This window comes from Suncus etruscus, chromosome 13 (genome assembly GCF_024139225.1).
Source record: "Suncus etruscus isolate mSunEtr1 chromosome 13, mSunEtr1.pri.cur, whole genome shotgun sequence".
NCBI lineage: Eukaryota > Metazoa > Chordata > Mammalia > Eulipotyphla > Soricidae > Suncus > Suncus etruscus.
The window spans coordinates 81,608,257-81,634,045 of record NC_064860.1 but is presented as its reverse complement, the minus strand read 5'-3'; the positions used below and the strand labels follow the sequence as shown (position 1 = coordinate 81,634,045).

Sequence of the window (25,789 nt, the reverse complement as noted above, 5' to 3'; positions counted from 1 at the left end):
GAAAAGGGGAAAATATTCATACTCAGCAGATATGATAAATATTAATATTCATGATATACAAATCATAAAGAGTAGCAGCAACAAAATCCAAAAAAAAATAGGGAGAGAAAATGAGTAGATACTTCTGTAAATGATAGATGGATGACCCATAGTCACATGAAAAATTGCTTTTCCTCAGGGAAATTCAATAAAGACAATGAGATACAATCTCACACCAGAGAAAATGGAACATGTCAAATAAGCCAGAAACTATCTTGTCACAGATGTATTGAAAAAGGAACTTTCACCCACACCTGTGGGAATGACTATTTTAATGCCCAAAGAAATGAGTTTGGAGATTTCTCAGAAGAGTAAAGATAGAGTTGGATAGAGTTGTTAAATAACCAAGCTATTCTTCATCTTTGTGCTCCCAAGCACAAAAACATTCATTCAAAAGGACATATGCGCACCCTTATCCACATTAAGCACTTATCACAATAGTTAGGACATGGAATCTGTTAATCTATTCAGCTGAATGAATAATGGAGACAAGGCATTTATTTACACAATGAAATACTAGGTAGCTACAAGGACGGATAAAACTATGTAATTCATTGTAACTTGGATGGAACTGGAAGATACTGTTTTAAGTAAAATTAGTCAGAATAATGGCAAATACAGGATGATTTCATTTATTTATGGTACAATTAATCTAGCCCGAAAAACAACAGAAATAAAAATAAACAAAGGGAATAGTGGTGGGACAAGCAAATCAAAGGGAAGATAATGAGATTATCTTTGACCTAGATTAAAGGAATGAGAAGGGCCAAAAAGGAATGAACCAAGAGGAGAAGTGGACAGGTGGTAAGATGGTCAGGGTATAAGGGGCAACACATTAATAATATAGAGGTGAGGGGCCGGAATGGTAGCACAGCGGAAGGACATTTGCCTTGCACACAGCAGACTCAGGACGGACGTGGGTTCAATCCCCAGCATCCCATATAGTCCCTGAACTAGGAGCAATTTCTGAGCACAAAGCCAGGAGTAACTCCGGAGCACCACCAAGTGTGCCCTCCCCAAACAAAAAGAATCCATAAAAATGCGGACAGCATTGGAATAAGGACATAGAATAAAATACCCCAAATTTGAGAAGGATACCCTTAAATTGAAAGGAATATGGGAGCCTAAAAGGGGAAGAGATCCTTTGGGTCAGGGAATGAGAGAGAATTGACTTCAGCAGTCATAGTTCTTGGTGAGGCAGAAAAGACAATTTACCAAATGGAAATCTGTGGATCTGAATAGCCTAAAATGCATGAAAAGATATTTTAGGAATATAGTAAAATATATGTGGTTTTTCCTAACAATGGCTAATCACATCAAGGTAGATAGTTTGTAAAAATAAAAAGAAAAACACTTAATAGATTTTGATGTTCTTTAGTTTCTCATATTGTGGCATCACTTAACTGCCAGGTATATTATAGATTTTTTAATGAATATTTGTTTCATGTATTTTATTGTATGTGAATAATGATGTGGAGATGCAATACATTTCTAGAAATACAAAGGAGCTCTAGAATTAATTCTCCTGATTTCTTTTTCAGTAGAAGAAAATATTGTGTGTAAATGGGCAAAGAGATTCCCTCAACATCCTGCTAATAGTTTGCAGCTGATAAATATTCAAAGCAAACTACAAAGCTTTCTCCTGTCTGTTTTGAAAAGCTGACTAATATTTTTGTCTTCAGGCCCCCCTATACTCAATGTGTGAAGTTCTGCTAGCATGTCTTGCTATTGTGTTCTTTAGTTACTTCAATTTGCATGGAATCGTTCATCCTCTGAATCAAATTTTTGAGTTTGTTAAGTTCCCTATCCAAGGACTGCTTAGTATTACTTGCCAGTACTTGCTTAATTTCTGTTATCAATGCAGTGTGAGTTGATTTGATATCTCAAGAGTTCTGGTAAGCTTGAGCACTTGCCTGTGATTCTTGTTTTGCATAGCAGCTGAGTTCATTTTCTGCCTCATTATTCTTTGAGTTTAAAGGGCATTAATAATGCTAGAGTTTTAGAATCCCAGTTACTTAAGAATTGATCTGCTCAGTTGTTTATACCAGAAGGCTATTGATTATACCTCTGTTCAGATAATTTTCCTTACCATGTAATGCTATTTGAATGGGACAAAGAGATATTCAACTAACCATTCCATTTAGTTTGCTGGAATTTATGGATGTATACTGGTAGTTTGGGATTTTGGGGATTAGAAATGGACCTCTGGTGTAGATGGGTAGAGGCTGCATGAGTAGCAACTGGTAAAGAGCCCTGGGGTTGGTTCCAGGCTTGAGACTATCCATCCAGCAGCCTGGTCTTGTTGAGAGAGCAAAAAAATCTATTTTCCCAGAACAACTGGATCAGCTGGATGTGAGGATTAGAAATTGATACCAGAGAGTGAGACCCGCTGATGTAGGGGCTGAAGTGGTGCAAAGAGGGAAATTTTAAATTTTGAGAAAGAACTTAAAATAGTATAATAAATACCTATATTTCCATTATCATATATGATAGCTATTGTTTTTCTATTTACTTAAATATTATTTAATATAAAAAGCTTATATAATATCTCTTCTCACTTTCAGTCCCTACTTGTTCAGTGAAGACAAAGCATTATCATAAATGGTTTTATTTCCAGTATTTATTGTTCTTTAGCAATGTCAGAAATAATATAGTGTGCGAGTACTTCAGTCTATAAGTAAATAATATTTAGCTACATGTACTATATTTATTTATACCTCAATCTATTTCATTCAATATTTTGCTTGCAAAATATGCTCAACATTAATACATGTTCTGCTATTTTTCAGTTCCATCCTCACTACTGTATAATGTAGCAAAGAAATTCTCTGTCCTGATATGCTGACCTTTGTGAGATAGTTAAAACATAATTTTTCTTTGTATTCTAGTGCTGCAACTACTAACAGTAAAGGTCACTTGCAGACTATCAGTGGGAGGGCATTTTTAAAATAAAATTCAGAATGTATCACATATGTAAGATGGAATTAATTAAGATCTTTAATTAGTTAATTATATAAGATCTTTAGTTAAGTTCTTTTGTGGCAATTAAATGAGAACCTACACATAAAACCTAGTTTGTGATAAGGTGCAAAAAATTGTGATAGGCCTTACCATTACTCTGCCTGTCTACATATAAATATTATTAATTATAATTATATATATAATTATAATTATAATTAATAAATATTATTGTGAGAAATATGTAATAGTATTCAATTTATATTGTTTGACTTTTGTCATTTTCCCCTTAGTTTTGCTCTTAGTAAGGCTTTTATTCTCACAGAAATAAGGAAATTTTACCATTAAATTGCATTTCTGGATGTATCTGAGAGATTTAGATTATTCCTTTACACAATTAAGTATTATTTCTTACATACATTGTGTAGGATGGGATGACTCATTGATAATTTATCAATAATTCTGAAAGTAGAATATTAAGGATTTATGAAATTAAACTGGTTTTTCTCTGAATAGAAATAAAGAATATAGTGTTTCCCAGCTTTAATCTTGCAAAATAGCAAATAATAGAAATTAGTCATCAGAAATTATATCACCATTACTGAATTACTGCATGGTTTTCTGAGATAAAATTTAAATTAAATTAAATTAAATTAAAAGTACATATCAAACTTTCTTTGTTCCTCAAAAATGTTTTATAAAATATAAATAAGAAAATTTTAAATATAGTTATTGGAATATATAAGTGTCTGTGATAAATGAAGTTTGAAATAACATCTGAATCTCCTTAATTTTAAAGCATTATCTTTGTTTTATTCAACAGATTTTATACAATTCGCTATCGAGAAAAAGACAAGGAAAAGAAATGGGTCTTTCAGCTCTGTCCAGCCACTGAAACAATTGTGGATAATCTAAAGCCCAATACAGTTTATGAATTTGGAGTGAAAGATAATGTAGAAGGTGGAATATGGAGTAAGATTTTCAATCACAAAACTATTGTTGGAAGTAAGTAACTGGTTTGGTTTCAGAAAGCTTTCTCTTTTATTTTTTGGGGGGTTCTGGGCCACACCCAGTGAACCAAAAATAAGTAAAGAAAAAATTGGTGTGTGCAAATGCTCAGAAATGAAAGCATGATCAAGTTAAGTGGGACTAAAGATTTCATAGACCCTTTGGCTTTCTTCTTATGTTTCCTTTATGCAAAAATTGGTTTCCATGTTTGAAATGATATAGTTAAAAGAAGCAATTTTTATATTTTTAATCACCACTTAGAATTTATTTAAGTAAGTGATTATTTAAATAATAAATAAATAATATCATCACATCCTTGTTTTTTGTCAGGTAAAAAAATAAATGGAAAAATCCAAAGTACATCTGACCAAGTTCACACAGTGGTATGTACCAGGTTATTTTTTAGTCATGCTTTATAAAAATTATTCTGCATTTTGTTTTTAGAAGATATGACTAGATTTTATTATAAGGTTATGAAACTTAATAAACTGAATAGCTCTGGGGCATTTGGTGACTAGTTTATTGTTTTACCAGTCTGCTTCTTCTTTCAAAAAACAGCAATGAAAAACCCAGATGAATTACTTTGTTATAAATTTGATATTCAGCATAGTTTAAAAAATTTCAAATTATGTTTATCATCTTCTGTCCTGGAAGTACTTGTAATTATGTTTTGAGAACAAGTTAGTACATGCAATTACATGGATAGAGTCAATTTTTCTATAATTTATACCACTTCTTAATCAAAAGAACCCAACCTTTTACAAAAGGTTAAAGACACTGTTTTTGTTTTATTTTATTTGCCGATTTTTTGATTCTTTTTGTATTTGTATTTTTGGGTGTGTATTTGTGTGCTTTTGTTCAGATAGTACTCAAGAACTCTGTCCTTCTCAGTATTCACGGTATGCTCTCAGGGGTCCTCAAGGGCTATGAAGTTTTAGAATAGAACCCAGGACTCTTTTTCATTAATATTCTTTTTATTGAATCACTGTGAGATATGAAGTTAACAAGTTGTTGATGGTTGAGATTCAGTTGTACAATGTTCCAACACCCATCCCTTCCCTAATGTGCATTTCCCCAGTTTCACTTTTATATCTCCCCACATTCTCTATGGCAGACACCTCTCTCTCTTGTTCTCTCTCTCCTCAAACACACACACACACACACACACACACACACACACACACACACCACGCTGTGTCTGTCTGTCTGTCTCTCTCTCTCTCTCTCTCTCTCTCTCTCTCTCTCTCTCTCTCTCTCTCTCTCTCACACACACACACACACACACATCTTTCTGCTCTTTCCCCCTCTTTTTTGCATTGTGAACCCAGAACTTTATGTATAAAGTGTGCACTGAGCCCCTTTGGACTATCTTCCAGTTCAACTGGTGTTTTTGTTGTTTTGTTTTTAAAGAAACCAGATTCTCTATTCAGTCTATGTACATCTTATGTGTCTGATGCTTTCCCTTATCTAGACACCCTTTCTTTTACTTCAGAAACTCGTCTGTTCTCTTTTTTTAGAATCGCCACTTCTCAAAGTCTATTCTCAGGATGCATCTTGTCAGTTATCACTCATCTTGAATTGACCTTTTTACAGCTTTTACAGAGATGTTTCCATTCTAAATAATGTGCCCATTATAAAGTGAAGAATATTATGTCACTGAACAGGTAAAGAAAAGAAAATTTGATGATGCCTTTGGTTCCTATACCTAGAGATTATTCAGCCAAAAAAATAACCAACAGTCTTGTAAATATGCAACACATTCTATTCATATAGAGTGTGCAAATAATAAATATGCAAATAATAAATTCACAAATTTACTCTTCCACACATTTATGATAATGTGAAAGGATATCTCTTTAGGTCCAAATAAATAATCAACAGAGTATACTGTTGCTCATGTGATTCCCTAGAGAAAAAAATACATCCAATACATATGTGTATATCATTGTAATTAAAAAAGAGCCACAGGATTTGTTTTCATGACAAGTGTAGATTTGAATAAAATCAAGTGATCTGAAAATTATGCTAGAGAAAGTTGTTTCTATTAGTTGGCAAAAACTACATATATATAGAAACTGTTATAAAATGACAATTAGATTATTATTTTAATAACCTGCATTTTTATACTTTGTAAGTTATAATATAAGAAAGGAAATTGCAAGTAAATTTTCAGGTCTAGATCCTGTCACTTTTTCTCATTCTCTTTCTTGTGCTCTCATTCTATTTTTAATATTTCTATTTTTAACATTTGATATTTTTCCTAGTTATCTAATAATAAAGCATGGGATTCTATAAAATAGATAAAAACTACTACTATCTCTTACACTGTAAAATAAGACATTTTTGCTTTAATGTTAAAATAGAACATTTAAAATTTTCATTAGCATACTTTATTAAAATTAGTTAAGTATGATAAATATGTTTCAAATTATTAGACTTCATAAACATAATTGAATCTGTGCATTTTCTGTCATTTAATATACTAACATGTTCAGTTTTCAACTTGTAGGTATTTGAATTACCTTAATTATTTCATAACTAAACATCTAAAGTCACAGTTCTTTGTTTACATTTCTGATTGCTTCCTGATTACTGGTGTCTAGATTAGGAATCAACAGGTCAAATTTTTAATATATTTCTTTTCTTGGAGGGAGGGTTGGGTTACATCCATTGGTACCCAGGGCCTACTCCTGGCTCTGTGCTTAGGAGTGACACTTGGCAATATTTGGGGGACCATAGGGTAACAGGTATTGCACTAGGTTCCATAGGATATATGGCAAGCACTTTAACCCTATATTTCTGTTCTCTAGATATTTTAATATTTTTCTATAATAAGTGGTTCATTTTTATTTGGGGGGGCATTGGGGTTTTGGGCCACAACTGGCAGTGCTTAGAGGTTACTCCTGGCTCTGCACTCATAAATCACTTCTGGCAAGTTTGGGGGACCATATGGGTTGCCAGGGATTGAAGTAGAGTCTGTTCCCGGTCCAACCTCAATAAGTAGTCAAATTTCTTTCTAGAAAGTTTGTACTTATTTGTAACCATGCCTGCAATGTGTCAAAGTTAACATGCTATAGTGTTTTGGTATTCTACATTATGTATTTCTAAGTGTACACTAAGTTCTTTATTAAAGTATCAGTTAAAAATGACAAATTTAGGGGCTAGAGTGATAGCACAGCACTAGAGAATTTGCCTTGCATGTAGCTGACCCAGAGTGGACCTGGGTTCAATCCCTGACATCCTATATGATCCCCAAGCCTGCCAGGAGCAATTTCTTAGCACAGAGCCAGGAGTAACCCTTGAGTAGAGCCAGGAGTAACTCCTGAGTGCAGCTGAGTGTGGCCCAAAACCTTAAAAAAAAAGAGAGAAATTTAGTTTTCCTTGTTGACAAGTCTGTACTTTCTTCATGTGTATTTGAACCATTTTCATTTTACAAATAATAAACTTTTATTCATCTCTTCGTTAATTATTGGATATTAAAAGTTAAAAAATTATCTTATTAAAACACCGTGATTTAAAATTTATTCATAATTCAGGTTTAGACATAAAATGGTTGCCACACCAATCTCACCAACAGTATACACTTTTCTCTAACAATATTCCGTAGTTCCCTCCCATACCATCATCCCCCCAATCTGCCATCTTGAACCTTTTTAAGTTCTGTTGGTAAAGTTTGGATCACAGGGCTTTTGACTGTGTTTTGGACATTTAGATCTAACATTCCTTAACACCATTGATGTACAAGTCTTCCTTTTACACACAATGCCTACTGTTTCTCACTTGTCTTTCTCTCTCTCCCCTCCACTCCATTTCTTTCCTCCTCCCTATACTGTGAGTTTGAGAGTTATCTATTATCCTCCTCTTTAAAATCATTAAATTCCTTCATCTGGTTATTCTAAATACCACATATTAGTGATGTCATCCTATGTTTTTTCTTCTTCTGACTTTCTTCATTTAACATGAGATTCTAGTTCCATCCATGCCATAGCAAATTGTGTGATTTCATTGTTCCTTATATCTGTGTATCATTCCATTGTGTATATATTCCACATCATCATGATCCACTCATCTGCCATTGGACATCTATGTTGATTTCAAATCTGCGTTATTGTACTGATTGCTACAATGAATAATGGTGTTCATTTGTCCCTTTGAATGAGTTCTATCCAAAGGATAGATACCCAAAAGTGGGTATATGGAAGCAGCTCAATTCTTTATTTACTCAGAACCCTGCATACTATTCTCCAAAGGGGTTTGACCAGACAACATTCCCACCAGCAGTGGAGATTTCCTTTTTTTTTTTCCAACCACATCCCCACCAACACAGACTGTTCCCATTATTGTTGATATGTTTGGCTAGTTTTTTAATTGCATGAGTTAAAGACCTTATAGATTAACATTAACATTTTGAAATGTCATCTAGAACCAATTTCACATAGGCTACGAATCAAAGTCATTTATGGAAAATTTTGAAATATTCAGTTCTTGAAATTGAATTAACTCATTTGTCTTTTCTATGGCCATATGTTCAATTGCATTAAATTGAAAAGGTCCTTCCTTATCTAAAAACTAGGATAGTTTTCTCTACTTTATAGTTATTTAGGTGATTTAAGTTTATAATTATTGAAATCCAAACTGTGGGTTTCAAAAAAGATTAACAAGTAGTTTTAGTATCAGCGTGTGTGTGTGTGTGTGTGTGTGTGTGTTTTGATGCTTCTTTTCTCAATGTTTATTTAAAAACTCATTTTCATTACAGCTACATAAATGACTTGCATTGCTTTTATTCCATCTTGCATTCAACTAGGTGTTGAATTGTGCATCTTCTAAGGTCCCTCTGGCTTTCTCTTGCAAATCATATCAGTACTGTGTCGGAAAGGTAAATCTGTCTTACCTGACAGGGAAGAATTGTTCTTTCAGTACCTTTAATCCTCATTTTTTTTCATTTATCTCCTTTGAAGGATATCTTAAGTTCCTACCCTCTTGGTTATCATATTTTATCTTACATAGTATCAATGATGCTCTTTCTTTCATTTCTTCTTCTAGAGATTATATGCTAATAACAAGTGTCTGTTTTGGTAGAATATTTCATCTAAAGCAGGTTGCTCAGTAAGACTAGGAGAGTGGTATTTCACTCCCAGAGAATTTCATTTCATTTCATATCATCAAGAGCCATGACAAAAAAAAATCAGGAAGAAACTTACTGCACTTATGACACACATCCAGATGCTTTATTGATCACTTCAAGCTGTGAGGTGGAGTACCATTTCCAACCTCGGTTAGCTAAATAAATTTTAGATCGAAAGTCCTGTTTATTTCCAAGGGACAATTAATCAAAATAATATTTATACGGTCTCTATGAGATTGTCATTATTTCTTTTCAGACAGCAACCAAGTATTTCTTGAACTGACACCTAAACTAAACTCTTAGGTACCTCTACAGTACAAAAAGAGTTGAAAAGAAACCAATTGATCTTTTCATTTTTGTAGGGGATAAGGTTGCATGAAAGTCACACTCCACACGACTCAAGGGATGTTCCAGGCTTTGTGCTTAGGCAATTTTCAGGAATTGTATCTGGTGCCAGGCATGTGCCCTATTTCTTGTGCTATTTTTTTGGCCCAGCTTTTGATCCTTTTATCTAGTCACTTAGAATTGATTCTGGATATTTGATACTAAGAAGTATATCTCAACCAAAATGAAACCTATATCAATCTAAATACTAACTAATATTAAAAGGCATATTTTGGGGGCAAAAAGGGCATATTTTAAAATATGTGAACTTAATTCTAGATACTTTACTTTTAGTATCTTAAGCAAAAGATAAATGGAAAAATATATTCACATATATATGTTCAGTACTAAATCTTACATGCAGGAGAAACTCCTTAATACCTTCTAAGAAGTTATTTAAATGGGAAAAATTATTTGAATTTTAATTGATCTTTAAAAGAAATTAGACTTAAAATTGAACAGTAAATACAGACTCATTTTAAACATCAATGTTTATTTTATACTGCAGTAATGTATTATATATACATATATATACACACACACATACACACACACACACACACACACACACATATATATATATATATATATATATATATATATGCTAAGCATATGTTTTGTTGGCAAGTCCCAGTATACTTGTACCAGAAAAATGTCGTGAGGATTTTTGTTTTTGAGGGGACACATTTGTGTTGATCAGGGCTTACTCCTGGCTTTATGCACAGGAATTACTTTCTGGTGGGCTTGGGTGGCAACTGGGATACCCAAATGGCCCGGATTGGCATTTATACTTGGCAAATGACCTACCCATTGAACTATTGCTTTAGGTCCTCATCAGTCAATTTTTGACTGGTGAATATCTTTGTTTTATATCTTTATTAGGTATTAAATATATTATCACCCTGCCAGTACATCTAGAAAAATCAGGATAAGAGTATGGGAATAGGGGTGAAGGGAGGACAACACTCGTTGTGGGATTGACCCTAATTCATTGTCACTATGTACCTTAAATATTACTGTGAAAGATTTGTACTTAACTTTGGCCACAATAAAAATTAAAAAAGAGTATATGAGTAAACACAATTGTAATACATAGACTCAATTCTCCCTGTACAATATGTATCACTTGAGAGATAAGGGGGTAAAACCCATTTATTATAATAATAGTGCTATTTTCTTTGATTGGAGAATCTAGAATACTTTCATGAAGGTAAAGTTTAGTGTTTCCTATTATATTTTCATATATAAAACAACATATTTGTCTCTATTTAAAATAAGTTTATTTATAAACAAGTACACTAAATATTTTGAAGTTTGTGGCATTTATCAACAGAGTTTAAAAGATATGTTAAAATATTAAATCGACCCATGAAGGTTTCATTAAGCTATAGTGAAATATATAAGATTCATTCAACTTTTAAAAGTCTTTTATATTTATTTGTGAAAGAAAAAGTGCTTCCATTTTTTTACATTGTTACAGTTAGCAGATCCATGAATAGAGAGAAATAATATATGGTTATATATAATTTCTGGCTTCTGTACTTTTCAATTCTTATCCTAAGTAGAAACTTGAAAATTTCTTATCTAGGTCACTGTTATTACCAATTCATGTATCTGAATCCTCCATAGTTGATCAGAATTAGACTTTCACAAGTAGGATTTTAGATTCATCTTAATCCAGATGTTAGATTGAATCAGTATGTTTCATAACTTTCATTAGAACATCCTAAAAATGAATTAAAACCAGAATGTAAAATGCTCAAATTCTTCTCATGTGGTTTGGCTCTTTAGCCATGGAAAGTTGATTTAGAGCAGAGATTCTCAAGCTTATTTGGCTTTCTATCCTCTATTCAGACAAAAAAAATAGGTTATTCAACACCCCCAGAAATCTACTATTTGTAAGTAAACAAATAGAAAGAGCTTCCCAATTACATCCAAGACTAATAATTCCCCCTACCAGCATGACAATACCCCCAGTTGGCAAGATCATCCACTTTGAGAAACACTGATTTAGAATAATGCTTACTCTACTCCTCAAATAGACAATTGTGCTATCTCAGGGACCAGAAATAAGCAAAAATTTCACTGAATGCTCTGATACCACAAAGAAAAAACAGACACACATAAATAGACAAAGCTAAAGAAAATAACCTGCAAAGAATCTTTTCTGGTGTTACCACTACTTTCATTAAAGCTAGTTTTCAATAGTATCAAAAGAAAAGTCTATATAATCAAGTGACTTAAATAAACCTCATTCTCTGCAACTACTGCTGCTGTGGTTATTTGTGGGTAAGTGAAGCCTTTCTTTAACTAGAACTAAAAAGCGAACAGGAGCTTGTCTTTGACCTCTTCAGTGTCTTCTTACCATTGACTTTCACTAGCTGCATACCCAGCCACAATAGCCACAAAACCATGGTAAAAGTAAACCCATTTGCCATTGTAAAAGGAAATCCAGCCACCATTGGCAAAATATATTAAGCAATAAAATATCTCAAAAATCAGGAGAGGAAATGATGGGGTAATAAGGAAACATATTTTCTTATTATTATATATTGTATTTAAAAATATTTTACAAGAGAAGAAAATACAAACTGAGGAAGCCATGATGGAGATTTGAAGCAGCCAGGGAAGTTGCTGAGAAATGAGAGTCAGTTAGAAAATGATCGTGGCCGGGAGAGAATGAGGGGGTGAGGGGGAAGTTGAGAGTTAGTACATAGGGAAGGAAAGAAGGAAGAAAGAAAGGAAAGAAGAAAGGAAATAAGGAGGTAGGGAAGGAAGAAGAAAGGAAGGAGGAAGGAAAGGAAGGAAGGAGGAAGAGAAGTAGGAAGAAAGCGAGGGAAGAAAGAAAGGAAGGAAGATGGAGGAAAGAAAGGAAGGAGAGATGAAAGGAAAGAGGGAGGGAAGTAGGAAGAAAGGGATGGATAAAAAAGGAGGGAGGGAAGGAGGGAGGGAGAGAGGGAAGAAAAAAGAGGGAAGGAAAGAAGGAGGGAACGAGGGAGATATGGTGGAAAGAGGGAGAGAGGGAAGGCGGGAGGGAGGAAGGAACGAGAGATGGAGGGAGGAAGGAAGGAAGGAAGGAGGTAAGGAGGAAGAAGGGGAGGGAAATGATCTAGGAAAGCAAGCTATAGATGTATGTGACCTGCAGAATATTCTAAGATATATGTATGTAGCAGCTTTTGATATTTTAGACTTGATCATTCAGATCCCAAATCAGCTATAGAGAGCCTCAAATACATTTTGATACATGTTCCCAATAGAAAGAACAGTTTAGTAGTGTCTTTAGAAACCAATTTTAAAATAATTAAAATTGGAGTTGAATTTGGTAAGCATATTTATATCATGCACCTTCATCTATAATAAAATTAATTTTTATATTGAGTGTAATGGTGAACTATTATTAACTTGAAGATTATTACAGTATTTCATTTTTTCAGTGAGTCCAATTAGATGCTTGCCCATATTTTTTAGGACAAGGAACATGGATTCATTATGGAATTCTCATTGAGAACTGAGAGCTTTGGCAGAATTCACAATGTGGATTTCTCATTGGGCATCTTTAAAGTCTAGATTACAATTTTAGGATTTAATCTCATTGGAAAACTTTGGTCAAATGTTTGGGGCGTTCCTGATGTCCTTTCAAGACTACCTACAGAGCAGTAATGACTTGAAACTGCATATTAGGCAAGAGAATAGTTATAGGTCCAGAATTAGATTTTCATCAAAACAATTTCCTTATTTTTTGGCAGCACATATTGTACATATAGTCTTGTCATCATCTCATTAGTACATGGGCCTTCCCCTCGTAAGAACTCAGAAAAACTTTGTTCCATTCATGTGAAGAGTAGAATTTCCATTTGTCTTTGTCAAAAACAAAGCAAAACAAAAACAAAAATTGTTTATTTACAGGAAGTCAGTAGAGCAAAGACAATAAGAACTTCAGATAATGCATTTTGAAGGCAATCAGTAGAGCATTTGGAGTTTCTGCTATTACATGAAATATTTGAAAACTTTACCTTCTGCAAATCATGCGCTAAAATGATAGGACTCATAATGAAAATAAAGGACAAGTGAGTCAAATATCTTGAGACGAAGTAACAGCTCTGGCCCAAAACAATTAGTACCTGGAAAGATAATGCAGCTTCTGGCAGGCAGATCCTATGTGACTGAAAACTAACTCCTGGCATTTTCACTTCTCAGAAATTACAGGCGGTGTTGTGATTTCTGGTAGCCTTTGGCTGGGGGACAGGTGGAATAAGGAGGGTTTGCAAGGCAGCACTGTGTTTGACTTATACTTCTGGGGAATTAACCTGAGTGCTTATAGCCAAATAGAATTTTCTTACACTAAAGCAGAAATGCAACTAGAGTGATAGCATAGTAATTAGGGCTTTTACCTTTGCATGTGACCAACAGGGTAGGTCCCCTGAGCACCACCAGGAGTAAGTATTGTATTTTTTGCGTTATAAGATGCACCTGATCATAAGACACACATGATTTTTAGATGCTCTCCTCCCCTGCACTCAGTAACATATGAGTACTTAGAATTAAATTTGGTTAGCATATATGATTCAGAAATTTTGCTCATTAAGAAAATTGGAGGTTGGAGAGATAGCACAGTGGTAGGGCATTTTGCCTTGCACGCAACTGATCCAGGATGGACAGTGGTTCAAATCCTGGCATCCCATATGGTTCCCTGTGCCTGTTAGGAGGGATTGCTGAGCACAGAGCTAGGAGAAACTCAGAGCACTACTGGGTTTGTCCCCCCCCCCAAAAAAACCCCAGAATTTGTTTTTTAGTATAGAAAGTGTTACAAATTAATTTTTCTGTTTTTTGTTTGCATAGATGTTTTGATTATATATATTTCCAATTCATTAGATATACGTAATTTGGAATGTAATAAAAAAAATCCCTGCTCTCATATGCTGATGCTGTTTCACATTGTGGTTGTAAAACCAATAAGAATCAATGATGATATATAGCTTTAATTAATTCATTGATAGACTGCTAAAGAGAACTCCATGTGTGTCTTCATCCATTAATGTTTCTTTAACAAGAACACCATTAGGTAACCTAAAACAGGTTTCTGAACCTCCTTCATCTTGCAACCTCTATGACTTTGCTTTCTTCCTATGACACTCCTGTCCTACCAGTTGACCCCTAGTCTCATTCCATAATGATCCTGTAATCTGTGTGATTTTTACCTGTATCTCATTTGTAATATTCTGGGTGCCCATCTGGGCCATGAAGCTCCTGGTTGAGAAACAATGACTTGTAGAACAAATATACATTTCTATTTTTTTGTTATTTATTTATTTATTTAATTTTCGGGGCCACACCCGGTGGCACTCAGAGGTTACTCCTGGATCTGCACTCAGAAATCGCTCCTGGCAGGCTCAGGGGAGGCCATCTGGGATGCCGGGGATTGAATCCAGGTCTGTCCTGAGTTGACCGCGTGCAAGTCAAATGCCCTACTGCTGTGCTATCATTCTGGTCCCAAATATACGTTTCTAAATGTATGGATAATGGGAGTCCAAGTCAAGGCACTGGCAAATTTAGTATCTGTTATGAGCTGACTTTCTGGTTTCTAGCTGGCTGGCTTTTTGCTGAGTCCTCACAGAAGGCTTTCTCAGTTCTCTTTCATCAGAACACTAATGCGTTTCAGGTTTGCTCTATAAAATTGTGATCTCTCTTGAAAACATCTCACATGCTTGTTTCTTTGCTTGTTAATTTTCACTCTGGAAAAGCCTGTGTTCTCTCTTGAATATGTATTCCCCACCCTACCCCCCTCAGTCCTCATCTATCTAAGCAAATTTGGTTCAATAAAAATTCTTGCTTCACTAAAAAAATCAACAAACAAAAACCAAAACACATGGTATTCATGATGATCCAATTACTTGCCAAAGCAAGTAGTTATATTGTAGTTATTTAAATTCTAGTGTATAATTTTGGCCACTGGGTCAATAGATATAAACGCTCCTTTTTAAATGAATGGAATATAATAAAATCGCATTTTGTATAGCTTTTAACCATGAAACTTTGATATATAAAGAAAAATAGTTCATATGCCAATATGTTTGATATTATGATCCTTTTATCATGGGCATATAATTAATCAAAGTTATTAGTATCTTGGAGAAGTTCTTTTGCTAAAAACACAAATATCTCTGGGTTAAATTTCTTCTTCAAGCACATCCTGGATTAACAATAGATCTGATAGTTTTCATGTATTCAGATTATATTCAGCTTGGAAAAAACCAATGTTCCTCTTTCCTTTCTCTTAGTCTAATTCTTGTATACATGTATGCAATTTACCCATCTTTTCCCCAACTACATTTTATCTCTTTAATTGTCTTATACTTGCCCTAACAATTATGTTTAACAATTAACATTAACACTACATTAACCTTAGATTAAACATTGAATAGCATCAAAATTGCCTGTGGCACTTCACAAGTAATTTGTGAAGGGACATGATCCTTTGAAACTTACCTTATTTACAAGTCCTATGGATCTAAACACATATGCAGAAATGTCAACAGGCTTTGGAGGTAATGACTAGATTTGAGTTTTAGCTTTGTATCCTTGGGCAAGGAAATGCTTGAAGTCGGGAGTGTGAGTGGATGGTGATTTTGTTCTCTGCAGTAGGAGCAAAAGCACCAGCAATTGGGAATCCCAAGTGCTGATTGGACTATAAAATATTGAACTGTAAAATATTTTGTTTTAAAAAAGATAAGGCACAATTTATCTGGGTCATATCACAAATGAAGGGAATATAAACTTCTATTCAATCCAGAGAATTTATTTTCTTTCCAGTTTCTGAGTAAATTAAACTAATGGGAGATCTGAAGAAACAGCTTTTGTCAAACTTTTTTTCTTTATTGAGGAGATATTGGTGAGGCAGATAAATGAGAGGCAGATACATGTACTAGAGAACTTTCTAGCAACTTTCTACCAAGTATCATGGGTAAGATAAGAGAGGGCTACTTCATTTTTATAAATTTATTTTTATTAATACTAATTTAAAAGCTCACTCTCTTTTTTTTTTCCAGCCAGATTATGTTCCAAGAAAGATAATCCCAGTAACAATTATCAAGCAAGGTAATTTGTATGGGTCAGTTCTGAATATGTATATAGAACTATTTAATATGTATATAGGAATATTTAAATGCATGTTTAATATAGATTGTAACTCATATTATAAGTATAGTATGTATTTTCTTGTTTCTTCTGTTTATTGTTTTTCAGTATGTGTTGTCAGTAGTTCTATAGAAGTTAATAGATAACTATGGCTTTTTGGCTGAAAAGTCCTCATCCAGGTCTTAAACAAGTTATTTTTACTGGTCACATTTAACAAAGATCCATAACTAGATCCAGATACATACTTTAGGAGTCATTAATACATGTTCTGTAATGATCAAATATCTGAATTTGTTCCCTAGTACCACCAGTCCCCAAACTCTGCTAGGTGATGAACCTGGTGGCCCCCAAACCACTTGTACTTCATTGGTTGGCCCTAGTATCTTTGACTACCAGACCAACCAGCAGCTAAACATTGTAGGAGTAACTTTGACAGGGACCACCTAGAAAACAACCATAACAAAGATTAAATTTTTACAAGTCAGTTATATGAAAAAAGCTATAAAGCACACTAAGAAAAATAAATAAAAAGATAAAAATTAATTGATAAAAGATAAAGAAAATGGAAACAAAAAAGTCAGTTATAGGTGTGACTATTTAATAATTAAGTTAGCATACATAAGAAAATAATTTATTGGGCTACAGATACAATACAGCAGGTAAGAGGTGCTTGCCTTACCTGAGGCCAACTCGAGTTATTTTCAGCACCCCATATAATTCCCCCAGCACTGGCAGGAATGATCCCTGAGTATAATGCAAGCCCTGAACACAACTGGGTATAACCCCCAAAAAGCATTTATAGGATGACTGAGGAGTTTGGAGAAGTGGTTTTTGGTGGACCTGTATGATACCTAGGAGTAAACTCAGATTCATATGGGAAAAGCATGTACTGTACCACTGAGCAATATCACTGACCTGGTAGATATTTGGATTAATATAATGAAAACTGTATTTTGGTGATCACTTTGGAGAAAGTAAAGTTATCCATGTTTTTTAAATTATAATATTTTATTACATATTTAGTTGTTTGATTTTGACATTTTGTTAGTCAAATTACTAAAAATTAACTAATTTCCATAAAGTTTATTATAAAATTGGATACCTTTTGTTTTTTAATCAAAATATTTTTATTAGGGGCCGGGCGGTGGCGCTGGAGGTAAGGTGCCTTCCTTGCCTGCGCTAGCCTAGGACAGACCGCGGTTCGATCCCCCGGCGTCCCATATGGTCCCCCAAGAAGCCAGGAGCAACTTCTGAGCGCATAGCCAGGAGTAACCCCTGAGCGTCACAGGGTGTGGCCCAAAAACAAAAAAAAAATTTTTATTAAAATAAATTTATGTAAAGAGGTGTGAGAGAGAGGAATATATATACAAGAGAGAACACAGCCATTTCAAAGTAAATGCTTCAATTGATTCTTCAATTAAGGAAACATAATAGTCAAGTGTATTCTCAAAATGGGAACAGTTATTCTAGAAGTAAAAAAAGATTCTTTACTTTGAAAATATTATTTTTACAAAATTAACTGAGTGGTTGCTTTACATCAATAGTAGTTCATTCTTGTGGAGTTAGAATTTTCAGCTATTCAATAGGATGGAATATTTTTGTTAGAGTAAATTATTTTGCTTAAAGTTAGGATGTACTTTCTAGTTCTCTCTTTTGTCATCTAGAGGAGTTGATTTCTGCAAATGATGGTGTTGGTTAGGGTTTCTCCACTGCTGACTGCAAATTATTAGCTTCTCACTACTTGCTATTTATTTCCATAACACTATTATTTTTTATTTCTGTATTCCAACAGTGATTCAGAATGTTACTCACAGGGCTTCAATTAAATCCCCAGATAGGACTCCTTTGGGAGGAACAATCTTGGGTGAGTCTTATAATAAAATCCATACATAAGTTAAGCAAATTAGGTTGTTTTTTCCTATAAAGAGGTTCTTTTTTAGAGTTTTACTCTATAAGTATGTTTGTCAAATTGATGTTGATCAGAGAAGCTCAGTGTTTAGCAGCCTAATTTGTGTCAATTCCAAGCAAAAAGGCAAAAGATGTTACTTTGATCATGAGGTTAGACAGTTCCACTCAAGCCTAATGAGAAAATGGAACCCTTGCAGCCTGTTCAGTGTTGTGGTCATTATTATGACGGAGCTTTTCTCATATTAAGCTGCTCTTTTAAGGGTTGCAATTAATAATAATGTTCTTTGTTCAGACATAGCATTACCAGGCATTTTAAAATTTTGAGTCTTTGTATTAAAAGCCAGAGGGTTTTAGTACTGTTCAAAACATAAAAGTAATAATATTTTAGGGGCCGGAGCAGTGACGCAGCAGTAGGGTGTTTGCTTTGCATGCAGCAGACCTAGCACAGACCTTAGTTCGATCCCGGCATCCCATATAGTCCCCCAAACCAAGAACAATTTCTGATCGCATCTTCCAAAACCCAAATAATAATAATAATAATAATAATAATAATAATAATAATAATAATAATAATAATGTTTTTTAAAGGATTGTCAATTGATGACAGGAAATGTGCACTGATAAAGGGTGTTGTACATTGTGTGACTGAAATTCAATTATGAACAACTTTGTATAACTGTATACCTCACGGTGATTCAATTAAATAATTTATTTATAAAAGAAAATAAAATCTCAGAAAATAATTATTAAAAATAAAAAAATAAGTGCTTGCTTCAGCAGCACATATACTAAAATTGGAACAATACAGAGAAGATTAGCATGGCCCCTGCGCAAAGATGACGTGCAAATTCATGAAGTGTTCCATATTTTAAAAAAGATAAAAAAAATAAGAGGTGTCATATTGTTTTAAATCCCTAGTTCTCTATATAATTCTCTATGGTTTATTTTATTATCATAGTACATTTTCTTATTTGTTTCTATTTTTTTGCAGTCCACCTTATTATTCCAGGACTTAATGAAACTACTATAAAACTTCCTACGTCTATGATGTTTGAGATTTCAGATGCAATCAAGACACAGTTAGGTAAGCAATAAAGTTCTATGTTTGAACTTTATTGTTATTAATAACTTTCACTGATAGCTTTAGGATATCAAAGGAATTTTGCAAAAGTGATGGTTGTAGGTTGAAAATAAAAGAGTATGGAACAGGAATAGACACTGTTGATATAAAATGGTGCAAGCCACATTCCATTCTATAGGACAGAATATGAAAGGAGTGTGAAAATCTATGTTAGCCAATGCATGCTTTTATGTTAGTATGATTTTCAAGTCCAGTAATTGTTATAAAAATGTACACAATTGTGCTATCAAGGGTGCCACTAGGTAGTTCCTATGAGACTTGATGTAAAGGTCAGATCTACTCTAGAAACTATTTTTAGATTTTAGTATTAGGAAAATATAAAACAGAAAAACAGCAAAATCCTTTCAAAGAAACTCAGAGGTATGCTAAAAGACAGTACAAGGGTTAAGGTTCACATCTTAAAGGAGGATAGCCCTATTTTGATCCTTGGTCCTACATATAGAGCCCTGGGCATTGCTAGTAGAGAGCCATCACCACAGACCCAAGAGTAAACCCGAGTACCACTAAAGCTGAGATTGTCCAACCCACAATGCACCTCAGAAAGAAAACAAATATCAAGCCAAGCAGATTAAAAAATGTATTTCATTGAAAACAAAAATCTTATGTTTAACTGATTGGAAATAAACACCCAGGGGAGGGAATTCATGCCATCTTTTTGTTTTGTTTTGTTTTGAGGCCATACACAATGACCTCAGGTATTACTCCAAACTCAGTGCTCAGGGATTGCTCCTGATCCTCATGGGAACACGGTGATGCAGAGGATCAAACCTGGGCCTCATATATACAATGCATGCACTTTGCTTTGAGCTATTTATTTCTCTTCATGCAAGTTTGGTACCAATTCAGCCTTCTTGTGTAATTTAGAGAAATAAAGGGTATGTTATTTCTTGCTCCAATTTTCCTGATATGATTCCTTAAGTTTTAAGAACTGGATGACTTTAAAGAAGACAAGTTGAATACAAATAGTAAATACTTTTTTTTAATTTTTGTTTCTAGGGAAGCACCTATCTTTAACATGTGGCAAATTTCTTATGTATTAAATAAATTGATTATATAGTTAGAAATTAATTTTTAGTAAATAGAAGGGAAAAATTCTGCCCACCAAAAATGTATCTTAAAATGTATTCTTAAAATTGCATTTTTAATTTACTATTCTTATAGAATATATGGATAAACATATAAAATGCATACATAAGAATATATAGATAAGCATATATAGATATGTATGTTCAATATTGCAAAGAAAAAATTTAACTTACCTGAAGTGATTTACATTTCAATTAGAAGTCTTATTTTTGAGGGTGTAAATCCTAAAAATAATATCCTCATTCAATAGAGTCCATCATAGGATATCCAGAAGTTTTAATAGCTTTTGTTCTAAGAACACATGGTGTGAATAATGAGAGAAATAAACAAGAAAGCTAGTATTACACATGCTCTCCCAGGGACATGCAAAGACTTTGCCAAAACCAAAACTTTGCCTGCCAAAAATTAAAGGAAACAACCGTGTTGGGGAAAAAAAAAAAAGCACAAAAGAACCAGGAAAATGAGAGTCCTGAATTTTAAGCTGTGTTCTGGTGGCATTATACTTTGCTGTTGACAGACAGCAATTATACATAGCATAGGCAAACATTCCTGAGTTCAAAGAGACAGAAACTCCCCCATTCTAAGATCATCCCTATCTACTTTTTTTTTCTGTGACACCAAAAATGCCATACTTAGAAATATCCTGTATTTTTATAAGAAATTAGTGATATGAAGAGTTTGTTGTGAAATTTTTTTTTACAATTTCATTATTCATTAATAGACTAAAATTAGGTTATTGTGACTGCCAGCTATTGTCATGCACTTAGAAGTTTCTGACTGGTTGGGGAGGAACAAAAGTAAAGTAATTCAGATCTTTGTTAAAGTCTAGGATGTGGAGGCTATAGACCTCCAGATAAATCAAGAGGCCCTACTTAGCCAGGAAACTGGAAAGAGCAGATTAAAAGGTGCCTGAAGGAGAAGACAACTAAAGAAAGAGAGGAAGAGAGACCATTTTAAAGGCATCTTAGAGTCCTACATTCAAAACTTTCAAAATTTCTGATGGTTCATACCATCAGAAAATAATAGTAAAATTAAATAATAGTAACAGTATAAGGTAAGAGATTGTAGTTTATTTCTTTTTCTATCTTGAGCAAATTGACCTTCAACTATAAAAAAAAATTACAAAAGAAGCAGGAAAATATTTGATAGTAATTATAGTATTTTTGCAATATTCAAAAAATAAAAATAGAATATCATAAAATAATACTGGACTTATTTTTTTAAAAAACTTTACAGAGTTCTTTCTATCTTTTGATAATTTAATTTGAACAATGGTATTAAACATTTCTCTTTTGCAAACATGGTACTTCATTTTTACATGAACCAAAAACACTCACCTGACTATGAGTATATTGTTTTTAAGACATCTTTCCTGACATCTTAAATACCCCTTGGAAAATTACTTAGGAATTAATAGTATGCCTCCATCCTAAAAATTGAAAAGTGATCTGCTGCTATTAACATTATAAAACAGGTTACTTCATATTTTTCTTTTTAATCTAATGGAGGTCCCTATAATTAATCCATTATTCTTAGTCCCACACCATGAATCTCTTACAAACTTGGGTATAATCTGAGAAGATTTTGGGGGAAAACTATATCTGGTGGGTGAGGCCACTTCTTCTCCAAGCAAGGGCCTTTTGGGGTAAACCCTCAGTCCCTAAGCCTACCACTGACATAGCAGAAGCCTCAGCCATGTGGAGGAACTGAGAAGAGGAGAGAGAGGGGCCAAGGTTCTATTTTCTCAGCTCCATCCCAAAGCCGGTTTCTCACCTCAACAACCAAGCTCCCTGCTTGTTTCTGAGGGTTTGAGCTCCTCGAATTCAAGGGCCAGCAGCCAACATGGACCAAACTCTGCAGGGGTGTTGGGGTAGGTGGAAACCCACTGAACACTAGAATAAGCCACTTCACCTTGGTTTGTCTCTCACAGCAGTCAGGAACCTGCTGTGTGACCTTGAGCCAGTCCTTGCCTCTCTTTGAGCTTTAGGCCCATTTCCTGTGGAAATGAGTGTCTATATCCTAAAGCCCTTTAGAGGGCGCCGATGACAGAAGATTGATAAAAGTACAAGTAGAAAAAATAAATCATGTTGGCATTTCCACTGAGCATGGAAAGACCGAAGACGATGATTAAAAAATAAATACATAAATAAATAAACCTAGTGGAGGTATTTTGTGTTCCTATTAACTGAACAGAATATGACCTTTACAACAGGGAAATGAATGACAAAAAGGTTATAATGTCAAGGGACTTTAAAGATCACAAATTTCATCATTAGTTCTCAGCAAGGGGAGGGGCAGTTTTGTATCTAAGAGGCATTTGGCAATGCCTGGAGGCATTTTGGATTGTTGCAACTCCATCCAAGGAGAGGAGCAAGGAAGAGACCAAAGATACAGTTTACAAATCTGATAGGCCATTAGCACACCCCCACCACAGAGTAAATAATCAGCCTGAAATGTTGATAATGCCAAAGTTGAGGAGTAACAAGGATTTCCATTTTCAGGCTCTAAAAATGCTCATCTGTTAGATAATTTGTTCAAGGTGACACGATCAGAGTATCTAAAAGATGAATGAATTCTTTCATGTCACAAGCTGTCTTAAAATAGTGCAAGTAGGTCTTGGAATGAGTGAACTAACTCAATTGTTAATCCTGAAAGCATTTTTTAAACGGGTGGGTGTATTTTAGTCATTGGGGAAACCTTGGTTTGGAAATGTACTTTATGAAAGAGTTACTTATATTTATATGGGAGTTGCTTTCCATCCAAAGAGAGAAAACAATGAGAAAAATGTATTTCATCCTTTGAATGGAAGGTCCCACAGGAGACCAAAAGATCTATATTCACATGTGGCTCAAATAACTGTTGGTATTTTATTTTTGCCACAAAAATTTTCAAATAACTTTGTTTCCTATGAGTGTAATTTGTGTTCTGCTAAAATTACCATGTCATAATTCATTATATTTTTATCCTGCATAATGAAATTTTCTATTCACCAGTTTTTGGCGTGGGGAGCACGGGGGGGGGGGGCGGGGGATATGGTACACCCAACAGTATTCAGGGTTTGTTTCTGATTCTGCACTCAGGAGTTATTCTTGGCATTTCTTAGGGGGGACCATATGTGGTTCAGAGTATCAAACTTGGGTTTTCCTCCTGCAAGGCAAGACCCTTACCCACTGTACTATCTCTCCAGCTCCTATTCATTGACTTTTTTTTTATTAAGTATTATATTACTACAATGCTGTAGAGAGTATTTGCAACTATGACTTTTGCCTTCATTAAATTCTACTTATAAATCAGAATGATTTTATCTTTAACTAGGTTCTAGATTGTGACATTTTTTCTCCATTCCAATGCCAATTTCTATCTTAAAGAATTGCCTAAAAGGCAAATACATGGTCAGGGGCACTTTAGTTACATGTGATCCCCAGTATTTCCCTGAACATCTTGGGGTGTCCCTGATGGTCACTCACATCATAGTAACCTGAGCAACACTGCCTTTTCAGGTGGTAACATGGAATGGCCTCAAGTATCAGGAGAGAATTCTGGATCCCCTAAGCACTGCTTGGGAAGCCCTCCTGACCAAAAATAATAATAATGATAATAATAAAAATTATTAATATTAATAGTAATTATTACAATTCTTCTACTAATACTTATCATTATTTATTACATTATATCATTATTATCTATTACTACTAATAATCAATATGATTAATAATTATACACTCTATTCTTCATAATTAATAAATATAATATTGTTAATATAGTGTGATCATATCGCTAATATACTATTAATAATAAATAAGATGTAAATATGATATGATTAATGGATAATTAATTATTAATTATGATTCATGATTTTTATTAGTAGTAGTAGTAGTCAGAGTTGTCATCATTGTTGTCATCATAGTAGAAGTTAGCTGTAGATAAGGGATTCTAAAAACTAATCCACTCACTCTATGTCCTGGTAGAAAATGATAATGACTTTATTGATTAATGGTAGAAAAAGAAAGCATAGTCTGGGGATTAAAAAAGTAAGCTTGATTTTGCTTTGAATGAATTTTTTGGAAGAAGTAAAGTATTGTAGGAAGTAAGGTAAATTGTTTTCCAATTTTCTTTTTCTAAGCTAAGAATGAAAGCTTGGCGTTGCCTGCAGAATCCAAAACACCAGAAGTAGAAAAAATCCCAGCAGAGTCCATAACAGGTAATGAGATCTCTATGTTCCAAACTTGAAGAAATAAAAATAATTTTAAACACTAAATGATTAACAATGATGTAGCTTTTTTTTTCCCCTAGTGAAGACTTAGTAGGAAATTCACTGAGATCGTAAGTACAGAATGATAGAAAATTCGGGCCCTTATTCTGCTTCTTGGAAAAAGGCAAGATGCAAAATGGGACTGTTGAATCATGTAATTTTAAGCAGAAAGCTATTGTTTTTCACTGTAAATAAAAATTTTCACCTCAATATTTTTAAGTATTTTATACTAAAATATACCATGACTTTGGGTACTTCTCTTTTATTTGAAAACAGACTGTTTTCATTTCTTTATGTATATACACAGTTCAGTCAAAGTGCCATTTATTCCTAACAAAGCCATAGCTTGAAATCTATATGAAAAGAGTTGAAAAGCAAGTGTTTCTGTTATGAAAGGCCTAGGTCAGAGAGTATGCAGCAGTTTCGTAAAAGCCTTAAGAATGTTGATGCAGTGCATATCTTCATTACAGTTTATCAATCACTTGTAACAAAATACTTATCATTTCTTCACTGAATGAGATATCCAAGTTAAGAGACACATTATTCTCTATACTGCAGAGCTTTTGCCAGGGTGATACTATATCATCTAGAATTTGGTGAAAGAAAATCTGACAAAAATCCCCCACAAATTCATATTTTACAAAAGTTCTTCAAATCTAAAGTGAATTTTTTTTTTTTTGGTTTTTGGGCCACATCCAGTGATGCTCAGGGGTTATTCCTGGTTATGCACAAGGAAATCACTCCTGGCTTGAGG

At 33.9% G+C, this 25,789-nt stretch overlaps 1 protein-coding gene and 1 non-coding gene across 2 annotated transcripts in view; both read left to right on the top strand.

The window, feature by feature from the left end:
* Positions 1–25,789, top strand: part of ABI3BP (ABI family member 3 binding protein) — a 231,699-nt gene that overhangs the window by 106,922 nt on the left and 98,988 nt on the right. The window contains 6 exon segments of the mRNA XM_049785676.1: positions 3,821–4,002; positions 4,336–4,388; positions 16,561–16,609; positions 18,441–18,512; positions 19,548–19,640; positions 24,907–24,984. Of these exon segments, the coding sequence (XP_049641633.1) occupies positions 3,821–4,002; positions 4,336–4,388; positions 16,561–16,609; positions 18,441–18,512; positions 19,548–19,640; positions 24,907–24,984 (527 nt within the window).
* LOC126026664 (U6 spliceosomal RNA) lies at positions 19,321–19,427 on the top strand. The gene has a single exon (XR_007501888.1). It is a non-coding gene; the product is annotated as a U6 spliceosomal RNA (small nuclear RNA).